This window comes from Pectinophora gossypiella, chromosome 12 (genome assembly GCF_024362695.1).
Source record: "Pectinophora gossypiella chromosome 12, ilPecGoss1.1, whole genome shotgun sequence".
NCBI lineage: Eukaryota > Metazoa > Arthropoda > Insecta > Lepidoptera > Gelechiidae > Pectinophora > Pectinophora gossypiella.
In genome coordinates, this window is record NC_065415.1 from 13,895,354 (window position 1) to 13,921,504 (window position 26,151).

At 37.4% G+C, this 26,151-nt stretch overlaps 3 protein-coding genes across 8 annotated transcripts in view; all 3 read right to left on the reverse strand.

Annotated features, from left to right (window-relative positions):
- Positions 1 to 1,731: 1,731 nt before the first annotated feature.
- On the reverse strand, positions 1,732 to 5,188 carry LOC126371287 (uncharacterized). Its single transcript, XM_050016586.1, has 5 exons — positions 4,977 to 5,188; positions 4,554 to 4,785; positions 3,602 to 3,901; positions 2,744 to 2,989; positions 1,732 to 2,037 (listed from the first exon to the last, which is right to left on the reverse strand). The coding sequence occupies exons 1-5, from the start codon at positions 5,172 to 5,174 to the stop codon at positions 1,838 to 1,840; spliced, it is 1,176 nt and encodes a 391-aa protein (XP_049872543.1). The 5' UTR covers positions 5,175 to 5,188; the 3' UTR covers positions 1,732 to 1,837.
- A 271-nt stretch (positions 5,189 to 5,459) lies between these two features.
- On the reverse strand, positions 5,460 to 13,533 carry LOC126371175 (uncharacterized). Of its 4 annotated transcripts, XM_050016405.1 has the most exons (7): positions 8,013 to 13,533; positions 7,697 to 7,876; positions 7,412 to 7,519; positions 7,070 to 7,180; positions 6,792 to 6,926; positions 6,065 to 6,253; positions 5,460 to 5,651 (listed from the first exon to the last, which is right to left on the reverse strand). In XM_050016405.1, the coding sequence occupies exons 1-6, from the start codon at positions 13,428 to 13,430 to the stop codon at positions 6,074 to 6,076; spliced, it is 6,132 nt and encodes a 2,043-aa protein (XP_049872362.1). In that variant the 5' UTR covers positions 13,431 to 13,533; the 3' UTR covers positions 5,460 to 5,651; positions 6,065 to 6,073. The 4 variants fall into 4 exon arrangements, with proteins under 4 accessions (XP_049872362.1, XP_049872364.1, XP_049872363.1 ...); XM_050016407.1 differs by lacking the exon at positions 5,460 to 5,651 and having other exon boundaries at positions 5,818 to 6,253; positions 6,792 to 6,911; XM_050016406.1 differs by lacking the exon at positions 5,460 to 5,651 and having other exon boundaries at positions 5,818 to 6,253; positions 6,792 to 6,914.
- A 947-nt stretch (positions 13,534 to 14,480) lies between these two features.
- Positions 14,481 to 26,151, reverse strand: part of LOC126371182 (axoneme-associated protein mst101(2)) — a 171,010-nt gene continuing 159,339 nt past the window's right edge. For 2 of the 3 annotated variants that reach the window (XM_050016428.1, XM_050016427.1), the window contains 11 exons: positions 24,786 to 24,890; positions 23,774 to 23,943; positions 22,053 to 22,263; positions 19,790 to 19,999; positions 19,376 to 19,615; positions 18,571 to 18,756; positions 17,576 to 18,106; positions 16,861 to 17,070; positions 16,490 to 16,558; positions 15,725 to 15,805; positions 14,481 to 14,936 (listed from right to left, as the gene is read on the reverse strand). In XM_050016428.1, the coding sequence (XP_049872385.1) occupies positions 15,749 to 15,805; positions 16,490 to 16,558; positions 16,861 to 17,070; positions 17,576 to 18,106; positions 18,571 to 18,756; positions 19,376 to 19,615; positions 19,790 to 19,999; positions 22,053 to 22,263; positions 23,774 to 23,943; positions 24,786 to 24,890 (1,989 nt within the window). In that variant the 3' untranslated portion in view covers positions 14,481 to 14,936; positions 15,725 to 15,748. The remainder of the gene's footprint in view (positions 14,937 to 15,724; positions 15,806 to 16,489; positions 16,559 to 16,860; positions 17,071 to 17,575; positions 18,107 to 18,570; positions 18,757 to 19,375; positions 19,616 to 19,789; positions 20,000 to 22,052; positions 22,264 to 23,773; positions 23,944 to 24,785; positions 24,891 to 26,151) is intronic. The other variant, XM_050016429.1, reaches the window with a different exon arrangement.

The window sequence follows — 26,151 nt, forward strand, 5'->3', positions numbered from 1 at the left end:
GTAGATGCTGTCAAGCATGTCCCGTTAACCACCATCGGAAAAGATGCTGTGCCCTATTTGAAGCCGAGTTTGCACGGTACCTACCTACAGTTGCTTACCTACTAAGTAGGGAGTTACCTACCAATCACTTTTCTTATCCACCGAAGCCCCACATATCTTCTTTCTCTTTCACATACCTAAATAGGTTATTACTGAAGATAAAGATGATGGCTTGTTAACATAACCTCAATTTTTTTAGTTTTGTAATAATAATGTCTGTCCTAGGGTTTCTCATGCATTTATTTTAAGACTAATATGTTTAAGAACACATATAGACTCATTTTAGATATTTTTGATGAATAGACGCTGTAATTTGGACTTAAATAAAACCTTGTATGGGCGCTCGCCATTGTTCTTTGATTATTGGCCAATAACCCGACAGAATTAAGTTGACAGCACACATCAAACGGGTTGCATACTAGCGAGATGTCTATTTTATTCGCCCGGGTTGTTCACTCATTTAAAAATTAACAGTTGTCAATCCGTCACTTTCCTTTTCGGCGGATAAGAAAACGTGTGTAACTTAAAATGAATTTAGGAGGTATCTGCAGGAATCGGGGCCGATATCAATATAACGTAATTTAAAAATTGATAATGATGGCACTGTTGTGCTGCATTCTTGTAGTTTAATCTATGTATGTGTGTGTCCATTATGTCATCAGCGAAATGTATAATATCAAGTTGTCTAATACAAGTTACTTAATATATAATAATAATCTAGTCTAGGCCAAATCAATAAAAATGTTTTATAAGTTTAATAAAATAATATAAATAAAACAAGATGTTTAACAGAAAAAATGCAGTTTACTTTGTTACTTCTGTGTAACGGACGATTTAAGTTACTAATGACATAATATTACAGCACGTGGGTAAATATGGCAGAACTGGGGGTTAGAAGGTGTTAAAACATCCAAAGCGTCATCTCGTTTTTTACAGGGTCCGCCTACCTAACCTGAAAATTTGACAGGTCCGGTTTTTTACACAATCGACTGCCTGTCTGACCTCCCAACCCGCGAAGGGAAAACTAGAGAAGGGCACATTAATTTAATTTGATATATTTTTGATATTGCGCACTTACTTTTATATGCGCAAATGTCAAATTGAAATATTGCTGTTAAAGGTCCGTTATCCTCTAAACCGTATTATAGACCGTATCTGTCTCAGTACGGTCACGAGCATTAATATGTATACACTTTGGTACCATATCACATTAACTTTTTTGACAAATTGAACTGAAGTCTCACTAAATGTCAAATATGTTAGTGCGACAGAGTCCTAAAGTGGGTACATTATATTGCTCATGACTGTACAGGCTAAAAATAATCTTTGTATGAATTTGTATGGCGCAACCGTAGCGTTTCATGTACGAACCGGCCAGAATTCTCGGTACATACGGGATAAAACGGGGTTACTCCGTTGCAGTGGGCCTAGTAGCGTCCGGCACGTGCCGGTCCGTGCCTGACACAGTTGTAGGTACATGCCTTTAAAATGTGCTCCAATGTGGCCTTTTGAGACCCCTAATTATGTAATATTAGCTATTCCAGAAAGAGTCAGTTATCTCATTTAGTGCGATCGACAGAGATAGACTCACAACCCAAAATATCTATAATATAATATCTATAATATACATAATGTACTAAATGTTCAAAACGCATTTCATGTCCTCAACACATTATATTTCTATTTCCGAGGCCAAAATTTTATTTTTCCTTTGAAAAGTAAAGAGCCATATTTACACATGTTTAAAAAAATCCACAGGAACGCCAAGCACATTTTATTGGTAAATGTTAGAAATGTGTTACATATTACTAGCGCAATCACGCAGAATATCGTAGAAGGCACTGTCAGATTTCATATTATCAGTGGGTGCTCCGTTAGGGCGTCTGACCGTCCTTCTGCTAATACCGATAGCTCCAGACTCGCATTTCGCCAGGATCAAATCTTTGATTTCTTGTAACTCTGCTTTAGAAAGCAGGTTTGTGTTCGAAAAATCGTGGTCTGAAAAAGACGTCGGCGCATAATCACTATAAAACAGTAAATAAACATGGAGCATTCTTGTGGCTCAATAATGACGCAACGAAAATCGTACCGCGGGGGCGGGGCTTAAAAATCATCCCGTCAATATAATAAGCCAAAAGTAATAATAAAATAATAATAATATACCACTAAAAATAAAAATATGCCACCACTATGCTCTTTATTGCTGTGTGGTATAAAGTTAAAAACCGGCGTGCGCCTTTTGTACGCCACGTACCGGTATGTCAACTTATTAACGAAACGATGTAAGCGGGTAATAGCGATATAGAATCAAGGCACAAACAAATAGCGACATAGAATCAGTAACATTAACGTGTTTCTTTTATTTTTGTGTACGAATATTTTAGTACTGTGAGTGTGTTTTGTTTTGAGTGAGTTTTGGCGTCGACAATCAACTGCAGCGTATAGACTGCTTCCATGTTTATTTCCGTTCGTCGCTATAAAAGACAACAATGCTGTCACAGCATTCACTTCCCGTTTAATATTTCTGTACGCATTTTTTTATGGTCCGAAAAATTGTACAAAATTCATGGACACTATAGTCTTTCTAAAATGGGAATGTAACTTGACAAGTAGTTGGACAAATGCCTGTGAAAACAGCGATGGTGTCCAAAATTTAGATAACAAGCGTAAAAGATAAGAAAGATACACAAAAGTAATATCACACCTAGTGGGGGGTAATCTTTCCTGGCCATGTCATACATAGATAGCAAGTCGAGAGTAGACTTCTTCTTCTTGGCGGTTATAACCCGTTGTTTCTTCAGAACGCGTCTGAGATCGTCCAAATAAGGTTTGTTCTCAGAAATTTTCTCGTCAATCATTTCTATTTCCTTCTTGCTCAGTTTTTTAAGCTCCTCTTCGTCGATTTGAAGTTTATTTTTAATCGCTGGTGGTATTTCACTCAGAAGTTGTCCTAAAAACGGTAATAAAATATTCAATTGTTAAAAAAATGGTGGTACAGAATAAAATAGTCTAAGGACCTATTTCACCTGCTGCTAGTCTATCCAGTAATTATATTTATGTACCTATTGTACTGATCAGACTGTTTTACGGGAAATGGTGAAACACTTCCAGAACCACGATAAATAGCATGTGCAATTATACTCATTCATATTGAAGACGGTAACAATTGGAGCGAATATACATAACATAACATAAACAGCCTATATACGTACCACTGCTGGGCACAGGCCTCCCCTCAATCAACCGGAGAGGGTATGGAGCATACTCCACCACGCTGCTCCATTGCGGGAGTGAATATACTTCGAGAATGTTATTTGGTATAAGAATACAAAACGTAAATGATAATAGGTAAAAATGTAATTAAAGCATAAACTTTCATTACTTGTAAGTCTCATCAGTGGAGGTTCTTGGACCAGTTTCCATTGTCCTTTGAACAGTGTTTATTAGAAAGCAAAGACTAAGAGATAATGTTTAATCCATCGACTTCTTATGTGGCACGGATGACTATTTTAAACCTAGTTTATCTTTAGTCTTCGTTTTGTAAAGGCGGGAACTGTCTTACCTCCTCCTTCACACTTCTCACAGCTAGTAGTTATTGAGAAGAAAGCCCTCATGACCTGAACAGGGTGCTTGAAGAAACCAAGTTCCTGGTCGTAAACGTCATACTCTATACAGACTATCTTCTCTTCTAGCTTGCGAAGTTCTATATTGTTCTTCTTGAATCTCGTATATTTTTCCGCGATGACCTTTACTCGAGGTGTTTCTGATATGTGAACGTCTTTTGAAGTATAATTTGTGAATGGTTTTGGAGTGGAGCTTGGAGTCTCAGTTTCGATTGGCTGTTTCTTTATTTGTCCACGTCCTGTGTAATTTTAAACTATGATTAGCTTTAAAATTAAAGGCCTATTTCGGTATTTGTTTATTAGCAACCCATAATACCTGCTATATAAGTTCTAGATCAAACATATCTTCGAACACTGGTGGTCAAGATAACTACCGTGATTGCAAACATATCCCAGAATCTTTTGTCTTTTTGCAAATATCCAGTTAGAGCATTTTTGCATTCACGGTAATGATATTGACGTCCGGTCTTCGAGATACAACCCGTCAACAAGTGACGAAACATTAAATATTCGGATCTATTAATTTCTTAAGTCAGTTATCCCACCACAGACGATGAACGAGAAATGAGTAGACATAGAAACTATTAAGAAGTTGGCGAGCAGCGAGAAGCGAATATGTAGCTCCGAAAGTTTTGTTGCTGGTATAATAAAAAGTTCTGAGCATGAAGTGAGGAGAATCGTGGAGCGAATATCGCTGGACGTGTTTTATCTTTGATGGTTCTTGTCGCTGCGACAAACTGGCTCTGTTATTTACACGGAATGTATATCTATTGTACGTTTCTTGAGCAAGGAAATAGCCGGTGGGACAAGTGCCTAAAAATCTATAATACACCATCAGAGGCCGGTTATCGTCGTTAGGACGGTAAAAGAAGGGACGAGTATAAGACCTACCTTTGCTTTCTCTTTTAAGGAACTGGTCAATATCGTCGACTGTTTCAAGAACAAACGGGGTCTCTTCATTCATATCCGCGTAGGTTTGGTCTGGATTGGCATATTGTGAACTGTTTTCCACCTTAGGCGATAAGCTGTTACAGAGAGCTTGTTTCAAAGCCTTAAGTTGGTCAATCGTTGTGCTGGGATCTATTGGGTCGAAGCCAAATTGCTCTAGGAGTATATTTTGGTACTGGAATATTAATTTTAAATAGTTGAAAGATAAGATCAGGATTATTGCAGTAAATTGTTATTCCATATTCTGATGTAGTAAATTGCTACACACAATACCAGACCATAAAAGTTGATTGCACTGAATCTACTCTAATAACCGCGTATTGGACAGTAGAGACTGTGTAATAAATTTGTCGAAGGCGGATTTACCTGGTCATTCCCTTGGGCAACAGTCGTGTTATTAGGCAGTATAACGCTGGTTAGTTGCCCAAAATCCTCAAGTTCTGGTAATGCAGTGCACGCTCGACTAGTCATCATCACCCTACGATCAGCAGTCAGTTTAGGTGGTGGTGATGGTGGTACATTATTATACTCTATAGGCAACTTATTCGTCGGAAACGGCAACATCTCTTCAAACTGATTTTTCCTGTGCTTATAAACGCGAACGTTCGCGTCGCTATCACAGAATGGCATTGCTCGATCCCGACCCATCTTGCCCAAATTCCTTTTCATTGTCCCCTAATTCGTTGCATAACATTTTTTTATACTTTTTACATCGTAAGAAATTTTGTTGAAAATGTATGACAAGTTTATGACAAAGTTGACGTCTTTCATAATTTACTTCCTAAAAATGCAAGTTAAATTTTTACTTTTTATATGCTATTGTAACATCCCATAAAACCCAAAGAGGATTTAACCACTATAAAATTTTCATTGGGCATCGACACTGCTACTGGTGTGGTGACTTGGTGTGACTATGGGTCGGATGAGGCAGTAAACACAGGCTGTGAATGAGCAAATCTAGCCTCGGATACCCTGTTCCACCTCATAGAGCTACACGGACCTCCGCGTTCCACCAAACAGTTTGGCGCATAATATGTTAGTCTGCAAAGAACAACAAGCAACTATAGTCGCGAATAAATAATCTGTATACCGAGGCTTTGCCAATCATCTTAGTAAAAGAAGCCTCCAAAATATTGATGACAATATTATTACCACTATAAATAAAACAACCCAATTAGTTCTATTTTATATTATCGTTACCATTTACTTAACAGGTGAATATTTCCAAGAACTAATAATGATAAAGATTTGGTAAAATAAAATGTGAAAACCTGCATCAAAAGTCAAGACTGACCAGTTGTGCGGATGTGAAACTTATACCTTCTAGTAATTAACTCTGGCAAATATTTCTCCCAGTTTCAATATAGGCAGCACACGATACCGCACAAATCTAGCAGCAGTCTATTGTAGCAGAAAACTACAACTATTCTGAACGGTGATTTGAAAAGACGTACAATTTAAGACTACTTGGAACGAAGACGATAGACAACTGTGGTGGTAGGATAGTTGCCAGTGGTAGCTGACGCCAGGGTGATGGTGCGGACGGTAAGGAGGACCTTGTTGGTATGCGGCAGGCAAGTGACAACCGCCATGTTGTGCGTTGGACTGAGCATCTTCTGAACTGAACGTCCGTTCAGAAGCAGCTGTGAAACATAGATACAGTTAGTGATAAAAAATAGGCACCAATTCTGGAATTGGATGGGAATTATCCCATCCTAGGTCGTTAATCAAAAGGATAATATTATGATGAAATCTTCATCGGATTAGTGAAGTCGCGGTTAACCCAGCAGCCAAGAGCTGATAAACTATCCAAAGGTTTCAAACCTACTTATGGAATGATGGTTGCGATAAGCCAGCCGTCGATAGCACAAAGGGACTCGAGATAACATACCACAAGATGAACTTCATTAAGGGGATTCTTTGTAACTTATTTCAATATTTTGTAAAAAAATGTAGTTATTTTTTTTGCCTACGACTTCATAGTACGTACTCAGAAAATGACTACCCTATCATAGTGTACTGGATGAAGGCACGTATTATTTTTTCTCTCTCTCTTTTAATTTATAATTAATATTTTGCAGTTATTGTTACTAAAAAATTTTGAGTAAAATCTGAATTACATGAAGAAGAGAGAAAGTTTCTTAGAAGTCTGGTTATAGTGATGATGAAGAGGAATTTTACCTCGTATCCTTCAATATCAGTGGTGATCAAAGGGACTTTCCACTTCACTAATATAGTGTGATCCGACACCTTCCGCACCGTTTGGAAAGCCACCTTCTTAGGGTCGTAGCTGCTCGTCGTCTTCTGAAACAAATGCTGCACATAGTCATATCAATTTAAAAATCACTTTCATTTTTATATTCACAGTGTTTAGTGCTAGCGAGAAAAGTCATATTGGTAATAATTCAATGTTCAGTTGATCCTTACCTACTATCTCATGATTAACAATTACCACTCACCATGATATTACTGGATGCAATTTTTTCTATTGAACTATCGATGCCCGTTAACAATCGCCCTTTCGTCTGTGGCACGCTTGGCATACTTTCAAATCTTCGTTGAAATTCGGCCTGATAAGATGAATTCATTTTTAATAATGTTAAAGTAATTCAGGGGGGTTAAAAAGGCCACATCAATTCGTCTAAGAAAGCAATATTGCTATTTGGCATTTGTTGAAATTGCGCACTTACTTTTCGTTGCGCAAATATCTAGTTGCAATATTGATTTTTGGATGAATTGTTTCAATGTTGCCTTTTTTTAAGTTTTTAAATAATTTTGGTGGTAAACGACAGATAAATTACCCTTAAAGTTTCATCTTGACTAGTCGACGCTTCTTCGATGTCTTTGTTCATTATATTGTAGTAACCCTTTGAAAAACTCATTTTCTGATATACGTTCTCATCTTGACTCTGAAGCCACAAAACATATAGTGTATAGCATAAGTTGTGAAACATGCGAAAATGGGTCTTGGTTACCTGAGGCCATGACTACTAAGTCAGTTCCTTAAGGCTGGTCTTTGGAAAGACTGAACGAAATTCGCACTTTAGAATCTTGAAATAGCTACGTTTACCAAAATATTATCTTACCACACAATCTATAGCCTCATTGGTGTTTAACCTTGCAGGGATGTCTATTAAGGCATCCTCTTTTTCCAGTGCCAGATTTGGATACGACACGTTCACGTTATTACTCGTTGTCAATTGGTTTTTATCCAAAAATGATTCTTTGTTAGAATTTGCAAACAGATTTTCATTATTTTCGAAGACCTGCAAAATATTCGGTTAATATGTTAATTATGATAAAAAGTAATTAAAGAGACAAGAGATAACAAACATTTCATATGGCCAAAAAAAATTATGTAGATTATCATTGCTACTAACTAGTACAATATGTGCAACTTACCAATATTTTATCCGTAGAAACACTGTCCAGGTCTCTCGGATCTACTGTATTCAGGTAAACAGTATTTAGTTTGTAATTGCTATCCTTTTTAATTTCATCTTTAGTTTCTTTATTAAGTAAAGAGACGTTTTCATCGTGACCATTATTCTGTATTAAGCTGTAACAATTTCTCGAGTTATCGGGACTAGCCGACTTCGAATGTGATCCGCTGCTACACGTTTTCTTCCATTTTTCTTTCTTGCACTTTATTATAGCGCGACTTATAAGTTTACTGTACATTTTGTATTGATTTTTAAGACTGTCCAGCTTTACCTTCATATCATTATTTTCTTGCACATGATTTGTATCTTTAAACGATGTTAACATCACCTTCACATTACTGTTTTCTTGCTCAGGGCATTGTTCATCTGGTGTAATTAACGGAACAATTTCGGGTCCGTTTAGATCATATATGTCTGTTAGAATTTTATTTCTTTCATTTTTATTATCCACGAAATTGCTAGAGATATTTATGGGAACGGTTTGTAAAGATATCGATGTAACAGATTCAACAGTTTCAATTTTGTTTGTGCTATCTGGATATATGTGAAATTGTGATTTAGTTGAATCATTTTCATTATTGATTGAATCATTCTCTATTGGTTGTATTTTTTCCGTTACTTCTGAGTTACTACTTTCTTCTTTATCTACTACGACATCGTCATTCAAGCGTGTTTCTTGTAATTCCTTAAATTTCTTAGACACACTATCAAAATCTTTGTTTGCTTTCTCGTACTTTTGTAGTATTTTGAGTAATTCTAAAGAAAATGCTTTAGCATCCCTTAAAGTATGTTGTACGCTGTCGTAATAATTAATATTTACACCACATGAATTTATTACGCAGTTATCATTCTTATATATCGCGCATTTATCATCAGTGCTATTTTTGTTAGTGTCCTTAGGTTGGATGTCTTTGTCCCTAGAAACTTCTAATTCTTGAGTATTCCATGCCGGGTAAAACTGTTTGACTAAAGTTTTTGTTTCCGGATTGATATTGTGGGCACTATGCAAACTAACTTCACCGCTGTCTTGTAACTCAAGAGTTTGAGTCAACTCGTTTTTCCGAATGTAAACAGACTTATCTTCGCTGAGACACGTTCCGTAGCAAAAACAATTATTACAATCGCAACGACATCGGTCGTATTTTATTGTTTTATACAAACATTTATCACAATCGCATGGTTGACAACCACAAGGACTTTCAGAATTAAAATTTTCGCACATTTTAAGATTCGATATTTTTATGACGCCTTGTTTTGAACTATTGTGGTTTACTGACGGATATTTATCTTTCAAAACTACGGTGTTATGAAGGTACTCTGAAATCGTTGATGTTTTGTACTCGCTTTCAGGTTTGGTCTGTGATGGTTTCAAAGGCGTAAAAGCAGACTTTTTGTAATTACTTAAATTCATGACATCACTTATACACGTTTCGACGGTTGACTTTGGGAAACGGATTAAATAATTCGAATTGTCGTAGCCTGAGCTATTACAAGAGCTCTCTTTCGATTTCGTATTACGATTTTTCAAGTCACTAATTTCTTTGTCATGTGTCAATCCTGAAGTAGATGGTTCGAAAGACGATGACGATTCACGTGTGATAGATTCGTCATTTTTATTTTTCATGGCTCTTTGCTTTTCTTTGTAACATTCATTATTTGTATTCTCAGTAACTTTCGTAATATTCGTTTTTTTCCTGCTTACATAATCATGAATTTTATCTTTCAATACACTAGGATTTGCCCTATCCATTATAAGTTCTTTGTTAATGTTTCTATGAGATCTGTTAATATTTTTATTGTTACTTGTAATTTCGCAGTACATATCGACCTGTGGTTTCGTTTTATGGTTTGGTTCTGTATAAGAATGATAAAAGTTTTTACTTTCTTTATCGGTTATAATTTTGTCTAAGAAACGATCCGATTGTTTCGCTTTAAGTAACGTAAGATAGCGACTACTGCTATCATTCATGCAAGGATATACGGATTTTTTATTTTTACTCGTATACTCTGGTCTTCTGTAACCGTAAGTTCTCAGCCTAGAAGGCAAGAATTTCTGACATTCGCTGCAACCGCAAGGCTTGCAATCACATACACTTGTATCGCACAACATACTTTCACAATTAATACACTCGCAGATTTCACAATAGCAATTTTTCATACGTTCTTTGGGATTGTGACCTTCTTTGTAATGTTTTAAACATTTCGGACATTTACACGGTTTGCAGTCGCAATCACCGGAATTGTTTACTTTAGCAAAGTACTTTGCCGTTGGGAAATTACGTGTTAAATTTAAAGCAACAGCTATCGTATCGTCGCCACCAAACCGGCTGCATAACTCGTCGCTTACATTAGAATTATCATCTCTATTAGAGTTTTGGTTACGTACAGCTGAGAACAACCATGCTGCATCATCTTTGTCAATATCTTGGTTTTGATGTTCACCATTATTTAATTCGTTAACATCATTATCATCACGGGTGTGATCATATAATTTCGAATCGGTGCTATTTCGTTTCATGATTTTTTGAGTTCGATGTATTTTAATATTCGAGTCATGGATAACCACTTCTTTACACCCAAAGGGTTCACATATTGACACTTTGTCATTGCAGCCATCATCAGGCTCGGCAATCTCGTTATCTTTTTTGATTGAGATTTTTTGTTTTGGATGTAAATGTAAGTCAGGTTGGTAGACGTCGCAATTGCCACTACCGGGTACAGCTGCTATTTGATTTGGTTCATTACAACCAAACCGTTTACATAATGCATCTAATACGTTGTTATCGGAATGTTGTTTCAAAAAGAGCCATTTGGCATCTTCATTCTTATTTTTTTTATTCTGATATGCACTTTTACTTATCACCGAGTCAGATATTTTAATTTCTCTACTACCAAACTGGGTGGATACTGGATCGATTACCTTGGCGTTGCTATTATGCGAAGATTCCTCGTTTGAGTCAGCAGCAGAAAACAACCATTTTCCATCACGTTTCTTAATTATTTTACTTTGAAATGCAGATGGCAAAACATAAGTCTCTGTTTCTCTGCAACCAAACTGGGCACATATTGCATTAGCAACTTTGGTATTATCTTCTTTAGAGCTCTGTTTTGGCGTAGTCGAAAATAGCCACGCTGCAGCGCCTTTATCAAGTTTTTTACATTTATAGGCATTTCTACCCAAGTTTGAAACTGTGACATGATGGATATCGTATTCTTGTGTATCCTTCAATACGGGTTTGCTCATTACTTTAGAATGCCTATCGCAGGTACAAGTATCTGCTCCATCTTGTTCACAATCGACATTGTTGCAAGGGTGACAGTGACAGTTGAGGTGCCGACGAACCTCGGTGCTCGTTTCTTGAGTTGTTCGGTTACTTACTGTTCCGTACGGATGCGCACATTCGTAACATCCACAAGGTGAACAGTCACAGTAACGGCGTTGTTGGTTTTCTCCAACCGGAGCTACTATATATTTTCTGTATTTTTTTATGTTACTATACTTACATTCAATGCATTCGCAAGCCTTGCAGGCACATGAACCTGAAAGTTTTGCGCTTGTACATTCAATGCACTCGCAAGGTCTACAATTACATTTTTCTGATGTAGTACTCCCTTTTCCATACCCTTGGCATTCGTCACAGTCGCAAGGTTTACAGTTGCACACTTCGCTTTTGGTCGTAGGGTTCGCGGGTACTATACTTGAGATGCATTCACAAACTTTACAACTGCAGGCTTCGTAAATATCTTTTATTTTCTTAAGTATATATTTACTGCCTTTTTGTTTCGGGGTACTTTCTATAGCAGGTTCTGGTTTACTGATATACTTTGTATATTCTCTGAAAGGTACGTTCATTATTTGGGCACTTAGTTCTGCCGAAGTTTTAGTGTGAGAACAGGAGTAAGATACGTTTTGATTAGGTTTGGTTTCTACTTCATCGCTTTTACTGGAAAACTTATCATTCCCACGAATGTCATAGACTATTTGTAATTCGATACGCTTTTTAAAAGGTTTGTGTCCTTCAAGGGTACAAAATTTGTTTTTACATTTACTTGATGTTTTTTTAAGGTTGTTATCAGGATGATTGTTTGTAATTTTCTCCTTTTTAGTAATGTTGACCGAATCAAATGCATGCTTGCCGTTGTCTATAATGTCATGCTCATCTTTTTTTGTTTGACTCTTTTTCGCTGTCTTTACACTATCGTTGATATTTTTATCACTGCTCTTGGGTTTGTCAGTAATGTGCTCCACATCTATATTTGTTTCCACCTTTACATTTGTAACTTTATCCACTTTAGATTTTTTATCAGTGTGTTTTTTATTAATCGTATCATGGTTCACATTTGTTTTCTGCTTTGCGTTTTGACTTTTTTCTTGATTTTGTTCTAAAATATATTTAAGCACCTCAATTATCTTTTCATACTGCTTCATCTCACTGTTAGAAAGGACAAGTTTATCAATTCTAATGGTATTTTTGTATTCATTATCTTTCTCAGTTTTAGGGGCATTCTCGTCGCTTTTATGGATGTTATAAGTCTCGGTGCTTTCTACTTTTATATAATCTGTACGGTCAGAATCAACGATTGGAACGACTCTGTATTTCTTATTCGCAACAGTTTCGCTGGACTCGATTTTGTTGTTCGGTTTCGTTATGAGATAGGACGAACATGTATTGTTTGTTAGTACCTGTCCTGGTTCACTTAAAACTTGTTGTTTATCCTTCTTGTAGTAAGGGCAGGATTTAGAGATTTTACATGAGCATGCTTTCAGACTTTCTAATCTCATAGGATATGGGATAGGGTCGCCTGGCGTGGTCTTTTTCTTAATTTGTGAAGGCGTCTCTGAAAACGCTTTTGGTAACGTATCAGGAGATGGCTGTGGAGTTATATTTGGAGGTGATTTTAAGGTTTCAGTTGGAAGTATCTGTGGAACCGACTTGTCTTTAGATTCCTGACGAGACTTTATGTCTTTTATAGCAGCCTGAGCCTCCTCGAGACGTGCTTTTATATTTTCGTAAAAGATAAGAGTATTTTTGGTGTTGCAATCATCGTGGAACTTTTTACTACAATCCTCTGTGTGATTATGTAACATATTGCATTTTGGTGTTGAGGTACCTGTGTCTTGGTAAGAGAAAGTCTTAGGTGTTTTTACTTGTGGTGTCTTTGCTTGAGGTGTTTTTAGTAAAGGTGCATTTAAGTTTGTTTTTACTTTATTGTAAAAGAGGCAAGTTTTGGAGTGTTCGCACAGTTTGCATGTGCAGCCGGCAGCAGCTTCGTGTCGTAGGGCGAAGCAGTTGTAGGAGTCGCAGTCGGTGCAGGAACAGACAATCTTTCGCCAAGCTTCAGGCGTGGAAGCCAGGTGCAGCATTTCCCCAGGCATTTCAAAAGTATGGAGGTATACAGTCCTTGTGATATTTTGATTTCGTTGATCTTGGATACTGAAATAAGTAGATTAATTGAATGATTATTAGTATAAATAAACATTTTTTTGGACAGCCTAGCGCAAACTTCATCTTCTTCTTCTATAAGATCTTCAGGCTGTGACAGCTAAATTCTCCTCTTTCCAAAAAAAAAACACGCGGCGTTTTTTTGCATCAAGCACCGTGGTGGATATGATCTGGTAACTGGTTACTTTTCTGGTAAATGGTTTGTGCCCAGTGACACGTATAGATATACACTGCTTATTTACGTATGCAACTAATTTCGAACACTACTAAATCTACTAAGTACTACACTAAACTTACTCATAATACTATTAACTTCATATCACACAAGTTCGCATAACTTAAATTTATTTTTTTTGCATTTTCAATATATTCTATGTGTGTATTTTGCAAAAATTATGTTTAAAATTTTACTTTAGACATTTTGACAAGTAATGTTTATTTATTAACGGATATGATTGACATTTATTCCTTGTCTTTCTGTTCTTTTTCTTCGACTATTTTGTTAAAGAACTTGACTGACAGTTATCTAAAAAGTTTATTATTTGGACCACGCGCGTTTATGAAATGATTGACGAATGTTGAGGAAGCAAGAGAAGTGCGTCAGGATCGAAGCAAATCGAATTCCATAGTTTCTGCTGCCGATGGGGAATAGATGTGAGTTTTTGTATGTATGTACGTATGTTATAATATGGATAAAAATCTAGAAATCTGGTAGCCCAGAAGAGGGACGTACTTATACAATGTCTACGTTCGTTTTTAGTCAGTTCAATAGCTTATGTTTACTATAGGTAGTCACTCCACTTAAATGTAACTAATTAATAATGTTTGCACTACGAAAATAACAAAGCCTACACTACCATAAGCTTATTGTAAATCTAATCTACTGTACTAAGGTACATTTTGGATTTTACTCAGGTACCTACTGTTACCACAAAATATACACTTCAAAAAAGTCAGGAACATAATAATTAAAACAACGATCGTTTAAATTATATTTTTAATCATCAATGAAATTCACTTTTCGTAAATAAAAACATTTCTAATCAAATAATAGACAAAGATAAAATCGCTAATTTGAGAACTTTGTTAGGTACAAATTACATTGATTCGTCATAGACATCGTTTGCCATTTTATTAGCAAGGAAGAAATTCGTCAATGAAAATCGATAAAATTAATCGAGAGAAATTAATACTCGTAATCGAAATGTTAAGCTTAAACAATGTTAAACAACTATTTACACAAAACTAAATACGATTGGCACGGAAACGATAAACAAAAATGTCGATGTCTTATTCGAAATGATACGACTTGTTCGATAATGTTCGCTTATGTTAGGTTCGAATTCTAGAGTATTATGAAATATACAGATTATATACAATCGTTAATTACTGGCTTAACTAATGAAGGCACCAGAGTGAGGTCGGTGGAGGTTTTACACCTGGAATGAAAGAGAGAAAAATATATTATATTTACAAGTCATTATCATCATCAGCCCATTAACGTCGCCACTGCTGGGGCACGGGCCTTCCCTATGGATGGATAGGGAGATCGGGCCTTAAACCATCACGCGGGCCCAGTGCGGATTGATGGTTATTAACGACTGCTTATGCAGCCGGGACCAACGGCTTAACGTGCCTTGCGAAGGAGGAGTTCGAGATGTAAACTTTTTTTGTGTGGTCACCCATCCTATGACCTATGAAGGTGCTTAACTTCAACAATCGCAGACCGAGCTTACCGCTGCGCCACGGAGCTCCTCAACTTTACAAATACTTGACTCCTAATACAGGTTCTTAAGCTTAACCCTCCAAAAGCAAGCTAACTTTAAGGCTACTCCTTTCTTTTTGTGTCTTATTTAAAAATATCTGCTTATTATTATATAACAAATAAGCTCACGCCTGTATCCCAATAGGGCTTTCATCACAATTGATTATATTCCCACTAGGGCTATTCACAGGTACGGTCACGAGTACTAATATGTATACACTTTGAAACCATGTCACATTAACTTTTTTGACAAATTAAAGCGTAAGTCTCATTAAATGTCAAATATGATAGTGCGACTGGGTTCTAAAGTGGATACATGATATTGCTGATAAAGTGGATGCACGACTGTACATCCATCGCAAGATGAACTGATCACCCACGCGTGATCAAGCTTTTAGCTATACCAACGTGATAGGATAGGAGGTGAATTAGATTTATAATAATGTATTAACCGGAACTTACATAAAGATCGCACGATTAACGGCTTTAGACGTCCGTGCTCCAAACTATCGCATTTGTGCCCAACGCACAAGATGGACAATTCTGAAAGCAAAGAAAAGCACGTTACATAAAATTATGACATTAACCATCATTTTTGGCTCAACATACATAAACAGCCTATATACGTCCCACTGTGGAGCACAGGCCTCCCCTCAATCAACCGGAAGGGGTATGGAGTATACTCCACCACGCTGCTGCAATGCGGGTTGGTGGAGGTGTTTTTACGGCTAATAGCCGGGACCAACGGCTTAACGTGCCCTCCGAAGCACGGAATCATCTTACTTTTTCGGACAATCAGGTAATTCAAGCCTGAAAAGTCCTCACCAAACAAAGGACAGTCTCACAAAGTGATTTCGACAATATTCCCATCAGGAATCGAACCCGAATCTGCAGATCGTGAGCCTAACGCTCTAACCACTAGACCACGGAGGCTATTTGGCTAAACAGTTGAGCAAATCTAAACTTTGTATCTGTGCAACAGCCATTTCTGTGACTTCAAAAGGTAATATGCGCTCGCAGCCTCGCAACGAATCAATTTGAAAACTGACGAACCTTTTCAGGCAGTGTATGTACAAAAGTCAAATCTTACTACTGAAGTAGAGTTGTTAGACTATACTCATCTCATAGACTCACGTAATATACCTTAATTATAAAACATCTGCAGTCTATGTAGTGAGTAACTATGTTCGTCTGTGTCTCCAGTGTAGATAATGATTGAATACTCACAACAATACTTTCAATGGCGTTCGCCAACTGCTCCTCCATAATCTTCACGTCGCCATGGTCCAATACTTCCTGAAAATCAAAAAAATTAATATATTAGAATTCATAATGAAATCTTTTGACGATTTTAAAGTTTAGTTTTTTTTTTTTTTGACGTGTCTTAGTAAAATTTTGTAGTTTTGTTTTGTTTTGTAGTTTTGTCTGCATAATACAGACAAGTGTACAGTTTTTTTTTGTTCTAGGGTTAAAAGGCCACATTGAACCCATTCATCTAAAAAAGCAATATGGCAAATGTCAAATTACAATATTGCTTTTTTTTTAATGTGGCGTTTAAGACTCCACAACAAAAGTCAAGCTTCGTAAAGTAAACCCACCTCCTGACAACTCTTGACGCTATCCGCAAGCTCAGGGACAGCGGCGCAGAGCCGTGCGGCCGCGCAGGCGCAGCTCACGCTAGCCAATCGCGTGGCGCCGTGCAACACGCCGGCATTGCCAGCCAATCGCAGCGACGCAAACTCGCCGCGCGCGTCGCTCGCGTAGTTCGGCACTGAATACGTCATTGACGAAACTGCGCGTTGCCATTCCTTGATTGGAAAGATGGGAAGTAGATACTTAGATAATCAAAAAAAGGTCCCTAGTTGCGAAGTATCAAAGGTAATTTGTTTTTATCTAACTAATCTGATGATTGTGGATGATGTATGTAGAGATAGGAGGATAGGATGTCTAATTCCTGATGTAAAAACAGTAAATTTATGTTTGGATAAATACAAGACGGTAAAAATAACAAAACAATTTAATGTTTGCTAATTTAAGAAATAAAAAAAGGTTTAAAAATAAACTACCTAATATATGAAAAGATGTAAAAAATAACTGCTCAGGTATAACTACTTATTGGTACTCAAACAATAACAGTCAGTAACTCATAGAAATCATGTATGCAGATTAGCATTTTTGGTGACAATACAATATTAATATTATTATCTACCACAACCATTAAAGTAGTAGAAATCGTTATTATTAGTTAAATTAGAGAATTATCGATATCTATCGCTGTTAAATAATTTAGTTACAATTTGTTAGTATACTCACCTCTGTATCAGTCTTAGCATCAGCATCGCCTATGGATCTGACAAGCTCCTTCGATATTGCCATCAGGAGGTAATTCGTGATTTTCGCTTTGGTTTCAGCACTAGCTTCCTTCCCCTTCACAGGAGTGATCTCTCTACACAACCGCGTCAAGTCATCGTCGACCGTGTTGTGGATCCTGTCGAACAGGTCCTCGATCAACTGACTAACCAGCTGGCTTCTCATCGACGGACACGAGCATCCAGACTCCGATGTTATATAGCTCATGCTATGGTGCATCCTTCCGTAATCTGTCTTCTTTGGTACTGCAGTGTATATTGAATAACCCTCGTCTACATACTCTGTCCTGTCTGGCTTCAGCTCTACTCTAGACGCGTGGTACGTCTGTCTCATAGTTTCACTTCTCAACTCTTCCAACTCCTCAGTTTTTATTGACAGTTCATGACTAAGAGTCTTGATCTTCTCATCGCATTTTCGCTTGCATTGGTTCAAAGCCTTTTGTGTTATAGATAGCTGCTTTTCCAGAGATTCAACCTGAGAACACACGTCTTCTTAAAACTTCTTCTGTCACCCCATGCAACACACTCCACGATCCGAAGGCGCATGCTAACATGAACCGAGCGAGACAAACCACACCGTAACATGCAGGGTTAGAACACAAAATAAAGCTCTAAACATTAAAAGCGTAACGAGTGCATGTCATGCTGTACGATAGCCAATACCCATTAAACTAGTTACACCAAGATATTAACTACTTATAAAAATACATTGCAGTCTGCATAAATCGTATGTGCCAATATATGTAAAATATTGTTGTGCAAAGGGTTCTTTCAAATTATATCAAACAATAAAAACACTTTTAATTTAATTATAAATCAACGCTTGCGAAGGACTTGAAAATTATTCTTCAAAAAATTAACAGTATCTTCTATGCATAAACTTTCTTAGCTTTCATCACATGCGTTGATTCTTCTTATGAAACTCCTAACTACACTTACCTCTTCTCTAAGCTCTGCGTTGGTCACATCCAAGTCTTGGTTGTACTTGGCCACTCTCATTAGCTCCTTCTTGAGGTTATCCACCTCATTCGTGTACCTACTATCCATATTCTTATTCTCCGCCCGTGTATTTGACACCTCATCAACAAGTTGCTTATTGAGTTTATGCAACTTTTCTAGCTCACTCTGTGAATATATAACATTGTATTATATAAAACCTACACTAAAAATCTTCACTGCTCATTTAATTATAATTTCAAATGGATTTTTTACTTTTCTCATAATATTTTTTTTGCAATTATAGAAATACTGTAGTGTTTTGACTGAATATTAATTTAGTTTTCTGTCAAATATTAAACCATTATTAAATTAAAGAGCATTTAGAAAACGTAAGAGTGTATATTTTAAAAATGGTTTGTAGCTTAGAAAAGTTGGCACACTATTTGCTTGATATGTTTTGCAGTGCTTAAGAAATCCCAAATATGATTATTGTGAATATTGTATTTTTTAAAGCTGAGATGCTGATGTGAATATTGAAGTTAAGCCTGTCAATTATGGAATTATATTTTACAACTGTGGAATATATGTAATGCAATTATGGGATTTATAAAATGCAATTGTGGGTGAAATCCTTGCGAAATAACAAGACACCTGTTCAAGTTTGCATACCAGCGATGTGTTAAGGTTATTGGCACAGAATATTATAATTATGCAATTATGGGATGTTGTTACGCGATTGTAGAATGTATATTATGCGTTTGTGGGATGTATGTTATACTGTTTATATAAATATGATTCCCCTCACCTTAAACTTAGAATCAAGCACCTTTAATTCGTTCTCTGTCCTCTGAACTTCGGAGCTTGCTTTTTGATACTTTTGGCTGAGGTTCTGGTTTTCCTTCATCAACGATACGGTGTCTCTTTCAAACTTCTCAAGGGCTATGCGAGATACGGACTCTGTTTCTTCTAGTTCCTTAAGTTTTTTCTTCAGCGGCTCGATGATGTCCTTATAGTTTCTGCTCTTCTCGCATTCTAAAGTTTTTATCTGAAAACGTAATATTAATGATAACTTATCTTGTGTATTTACATTATTACTATGTCGGCAACTTTGGTTCGTCTGCGGATCTCCTCTTTCTTGGTTCGATCACGCAGAGAAAACCGAATATAGCCCTATCCATTGCCCTCTGAGTGACCAAAACTATAATATCTTAAATTTTACCTTTCCCTTCAGCTGGTTTTCAGTGTTCTGTGCATCCTCAATCTTCTTCTTGTACCCTCCTTCCATCTCCGCCCACATATCATCCGCTTGAGTCAACATCTCCAGATATGCCGCCTCTCTTCGCTCCAGGTCTGCGATTCGCGCCAGCAACTTCTGTTCCGAGTTGATCAACGTCTGCAGCTTCGAAGCTGTGAAAACGTCTGCGGGTTTCTGTTAAAGAAAATATAAATTATCAGACCCCTGCGATTTCGTCCACGTGGACTTCGCTTGACGCGGTAGTTGTGCTAATTTCAACAGAATATATTATAACATAAGCTCACGACTATATACCAATTGTGGTCAAAGGTACAACCATCGCAAGATGAACTAATTTCCCACACGTCACTAAGCTTTCTGTTAAACCAACACGCGATAGGTGGTGCGCCGTATCACCCTCTAAAATGGGCGACACAACTGTGTTAGTGAAAACTGCCCTTAGGATAAATTAATAACTCATTGGTGCAAGTCCGGTACCGGGATTTGAACCGGCGCTCCCCGATTGAGAAGCAAGTCGTTATACCGTTGTACAGGAAAAAGTAAGTTCGTCTCTGAAAAGAAGGTACTCTATACCCTGCTTTGTACCCTGAGTTTCAACTTATCCATGCCAATTCCATCTAAAGGTTTTACGTATGCATGACAATTAGACACCTACTTTTGCATTTGTAATATTGGTATGGATTTTTCATCTTCATGTACGCGTTGTTAGGTCGATGACCAACCTCATCAACACTGTCAGTGACTATAGAGCCGTCAAGGGGAAGATTAAGTTACTAAAGTCAAAGCTGTATGGTCCTCAGATCTTTTCCTGCCTCAGATAAGGCGAATTTAAACATCAAACATCTCCGATATCACAGTAACATAGTGCCTTCAAATAACGAACACTTATCTCACACATAATGTCGGTCAATCGACTTTTACTTTCGCAATCTCAACCTTGAACTTATAAACGCGTATCATACTGTATGCGCATTTAACCAACAAAAGTAGTTCAGTTGCAGTGCTTTATCAACAATCGTCTATCGCAATTTAATCTAAGAGATGATTGTGGCATTGTTTTATAAAAAGCAGTACGCTAGGTTGCCAAAACAAGACAAACACGTGTCACTTGAACTAGTGGGGTTAAAAAGGCCACATGGAAGCAATTCATCTAAAAAAGCAAATAATATTTTTGGCATTTACATGCGCAAAATTGAAAAATTGGAAAATTGCCTTTTAGATTGCTTCTTTATGGCCTTTTCAACCCATCTGATCATCTTTCCTCATGGCGCTAGTATGTCTTATAATAACATAAGGTTTGATATTAGATTTAGTCTCTTCATTACTTTGCAAATATATACCAAATTCATTATAAATTAATGAATTCAAATACTATTGCTTCGGAAACATCGCAATCATTTGATTTGTGTTATTTTTTTGCCAAATTGTAAAATCGTAGGTTTGCATGGACGATTTAGGTGCACGAATGAAATATGGGCGTTTCTTCAGTTGTCTCACTGGTTATATAGTCAAGTCTGATCGTTACGCACGCCGCATTCTTCATACGGTCCAGTTGTTTCTATGCCAAACACTGATAACAATCATTTGTGGAAAGCTGCAACGTCGACTGAAACCAGATGGTTATCGAACCTATTGTTATCTGTCAAATTGATATAACAACCGTTAATTACGTCCAGTCTAATCTAATCTAAAATTGAAATATCATAACAAAATAAAGTGATTTAGATTTTACAGCTTATATCATAAAACTGCACGCTGAAGCCAATCTGTAAGTACCTAGCAATTAAGTAAGTATAAAAAAATCATATTAAGAAAACCTATTAAATCTACTTTTTCTAATAATTTGATTTCACAACCATTTTTTTATGTTACCTAGCTCTAATTATCTTTGTGAACTTGTTTTTACAGCTTGATTGATTGGATAGATTCTAAAGATATTCCAAGTAAAAGTTCGGTCAGAAAATTCTGACTGATTGGAAGATTGTACATACTTTACAACCATATCGCATTAACTTATTTCACAAATTGAGACCGAGTCTCTTCAATGGCAAATATGATAATGCGACAGGGTTCCAGACTATATACTTGAATTAAAACACATAATACCGGGTAACACAAAATAACTCAAACAATGTATGTATATGGGACCGCATTCATATGCGGTCCCATATACATACATTGTTTGCGGTTGTAGGGTCATCCCTACAACGTCACTTTCCTTACTCACCTTATCATCTTCTTTCTCCTTATTTATCTTCTTCTCTAGCTTGTTGATCTGGTCGTCTAGTCTTTCCTTCTTTGCTTCAGAGCAGCACACGGCAGTAGTCACTTGTCTTCTTGCTGTTTCTAGTTCAGATTCCAATTGCTTGATCCTTGCTTCTAGAGTACTCTTCAACTGATGCGTTTTGTTGTCTACTTCTCTCTTCTCTGCTATCAGCCTGGAAGTGGAGATCAATCATATTGCAAATTGTAATTCTAAGAAACTGTTTTGCCAAAATCCTTATCTTAATCATTCAGACATTTCTTGTATCTTGTCACGTCTGTTGTAGATTTAAGAATGAAAATTGAAACGAACGAAACACTGATACGTCTCAGAAATTTAGACTCAGGCTTAAATGAAAATAGTAAAGGAAGAATGCCTTTAGCACAAAATAATCCAATTTAATATTTCAAAATGGCCGCTTTGGAATCGACGTTTTTGTTCATGTTCACCCAGGATATTGTGTTTACCGCTTCGTTGGTTTCTCTTGCACAAATCCTGAACCCACTACCGCTTCCACCAAACGTACTAAAACAAATCGTTTTTTTTGTTCACAACCACTTAAATACCTTTCAGTATATTTCCTCTCGCATTCGCTCTACATACCCACATACCGCTTCTTTGAGAGACTATAAAGTGAAAATCAAAATATACCACTTAATTCTGTAAGTGTTATAAATGCTAATATTTAAATAAACTAGTTTAACAGTGAGTTGCCACGTACAATAGCTATATAATTGGTTGTACTGTATGGTTTTACTATTCCAGACACAGGTAATTATAATTACGATAACAATAACATACATGATGAAGACAAACATGCAGACAAGATCAATCCGTTAACAGATCAACAGTAGCCAGGGGGGCGGCAGAGGGGGAAGATTCTAAACGATGTTACGTGCTAAGTACACTAGTAAAGCAGCGTTATCAGTAGCGGAGCGTTCGTTAGTTATATGAACAAACATTACATTATAAAGCTATATCAATAAACTTGATGAAGAAACTTGAAATCCTTAATAGCCCTGTTCGGAGAACGTGCGACTTACATCCTAGTGTCATGGGATCGAATCCCAGTTCGGGCTCTAAATAAAAAGAGTTTGAATTCATATTTGGATCAAAGACAATTGACACAGTTACTGGAAATCAATTTACTTTATCATGTGTTTCCAGGATTTGTGCCTGATTAAGGAGGCACGGTGGCGCAGCGGTAAACGCGCTCGGTCTGCGATTGTTGAAGTTAAGCAACTTTCGCAAAGGCCGGTCATAGGATGGGTGACCACAAAAAAAAGTTTTCATCTGGAGCTCCTCCGTGCTTCGGAAGGCACGTTAAACCGTTGTTCCCGGTTGCATTAGCAGTCGTTAATAACCATCAATCCGCACTGGGCCCGCGTGATGGTTTAAGGCCCGATCTCCCTATCCATACATAGGGAAGGCCCGCGCCCCAGCAGTGGGGACGTTTATGGGCTGATGATGATGATGAAGGAGGCTCGCCTTCTATTACATGGAACTTGAACATAGCTGCCGAGGAGTTTCTATATATACCTACCATACACCTCACAGGCGTGATGCTATGTTGGTGAAGAAAGGTTGGTAGAGACCATGGAATTTCACTTACTATCTGACACACCACTTTCGCTTCTACCAATCTCATCAAAAACTTAAATAAAATATATAAAAGATCGACTTACTTATGGATCTGCTCCTCAAGCTTCCTCAAACCAGGCGTGCACGCTCCTCCGAGCACGCTGTCAATGTTCACCGTGGAGCACTTAGCTTCCCTGGCTCTGGTCATCTTCATCTCGGCGATTATGGTCTTGGTGTCGCTGCTCATCGGACCGATACGAGACGTTAAGGCTTTCTGGAAGTTGCAAACATTCGGTTTATAGTCCGTGTCCTTATTCAAGTGACATACTACTATGAATGACAGACATAATATGACTCGTGGTCAGACAGTATCCAAAGTAAGTAGAATAGAAAATCGATAGTAAGATGATCCGTTCTTCGGAGGGCACTTTAAGCAGTCGGTCCCGGTTACTATTTACTTAATCAATCAATCAATCAATGAATAATACTTTATTGCACAACGACATATACAAAGGACATAAACATACGAATAAAAACATAAGTACAATAGGCGGCCTTATTGCTAAATAGCAATTTAAGTATGTAGTCGTTATCCGGTTGATTGAGGGGAGGCCTGTGCCCAGCAATGGGACGTGTATAGGCTGTTTATGTTTATGTAGTCGTTGCATGAGCCATGTCAGGGGCCTTTGACGACTCAATAGTAACCCTGACACCAGGGTTGATGAGGTCAGTCGTTGATCTAAGATAAGAAGTCAGTATCCTTCAAAATGTCGGAACACAGTATAAACGAGACACCGCGCAGGATTTATAAATATAATCTATAATACTATATGTGATTAGAATCGAGATGCTAAAATTTAAATGAAATTGTTACTGATAATGTCATTCATCAACCACTGCTGGGTTAGTTCTTTTCCTTCTGCCACTTACTCTGTTCTCTGCTATTATAGTTGTATTTATCTTAGTGCACCGCTCCGATTATTATTTCTAATCACAATTTCTTTCACCCTTAGGTCGCCTAGTATACTCCTTCTGCCCTACTTGTGTACTGTTCTTTTCTTGTGTGATTGTGCAATGTTCAGTATTGTATATTATTGTTAAATGATGCATAATTACCAGTCCACCGGGCGAAAGGTCTGCCCCAATGACTTTGAAGACATTAAACGCGATGATGGCAGGAACTGCCCTCTCCAGTTTGTCCAATCTCGTCATTAGTTCGGCCTGAAATATTATACAGTAATTTTAAATTACATTATTTTTTATCCAACATCCATACACGACTATTAGCAGCAGAAGTATATACCGCAGAGTTCCACCTGTTCTTGCTAAAGCACTTACGCATCATTTTCTCTCATACACTTCCAATATACCACTCTTCCGTTTGACCTTTCTCTGCTACATCCTTATCTACCTTATTTATTTATTACATCTTCAATTTGATCGCGTTATGTTCGCCTAGTCCTTCCTCTTCCGACTCTACCTTTTCCATATTTATCCAACGGCCGATGCGGTCTAGTGGGAGAGCGTTGGGCTCACGATCCGGAGGTCCTGGATTGGAATCCCGGTGGGGACTTATCACAACAATCACTCTTTGATCCCTAGTTTGGTTAGGATATTACAGGCTGATCACCTGATTGTCCAAAAAGTAAGATGATTCGTGCTTAGGAAGGCACGTTAAGCCGTTAGTCTCGGTTACTACTCACTGATGTAAGTAAATAGTCGTTACATGACCCATGTCAGGGGCCTTTGGCGGCTCAATAATAACCCTGACCCTGGTTGATGAGGTTGGTAATTTACCTCACAACCCACACGATAGAAGAAGAATATTTATCCAAGACCAATTAATAACGATCCGATTGATATAAAAGATAGCCAAAAAAATCTGTGTCTACAAATTGAGGTATCGAAAGGAATACAAAATTGAAAGCACGGATGTTCCTCCGTTTTTGGCAATCTGCGTCATTAAAGCGGACGTCGACCTGGTGGGCATCTATGTTAAAAATATAATCTTCATAGACAACTTCACTATTTGGTCCTAATATTCCTAAGATTTTGGTCTGTGAGTAAAAAAATAGGTTTACCTGCTTATTATAATAAACATGACACTTACTCGTGCTTAAAGAGAAAATTTAAATCGAAAATTTCTGACTCGGGCAAGACTTGTAATGGTGGTGGTAATGGTGGTGGGTGGTGTAATGGTTAACACGCTCGTCCCGGTTTGGCAAGAGCTGCGGGTTTAAGTCCCGATCGAGTCAGATTTTTTTTTCGATTCTTCTTCTATCGTATGGGTTGTGAGGTGAATTACCAATCTCATCAACCCTGGTGTTTTCGATTTAAATTTTCTCTTTATAATAAACATGTCGCAAAAGTGGAGTGGTGATTCTTTCGGCTCAAAATTCGTCGGACGATCTATACGGATACGGTATCTATCAGTAGATTTAACATGCTTGCCTACCATGCCTTCTCCTTCCAATCCTATTAT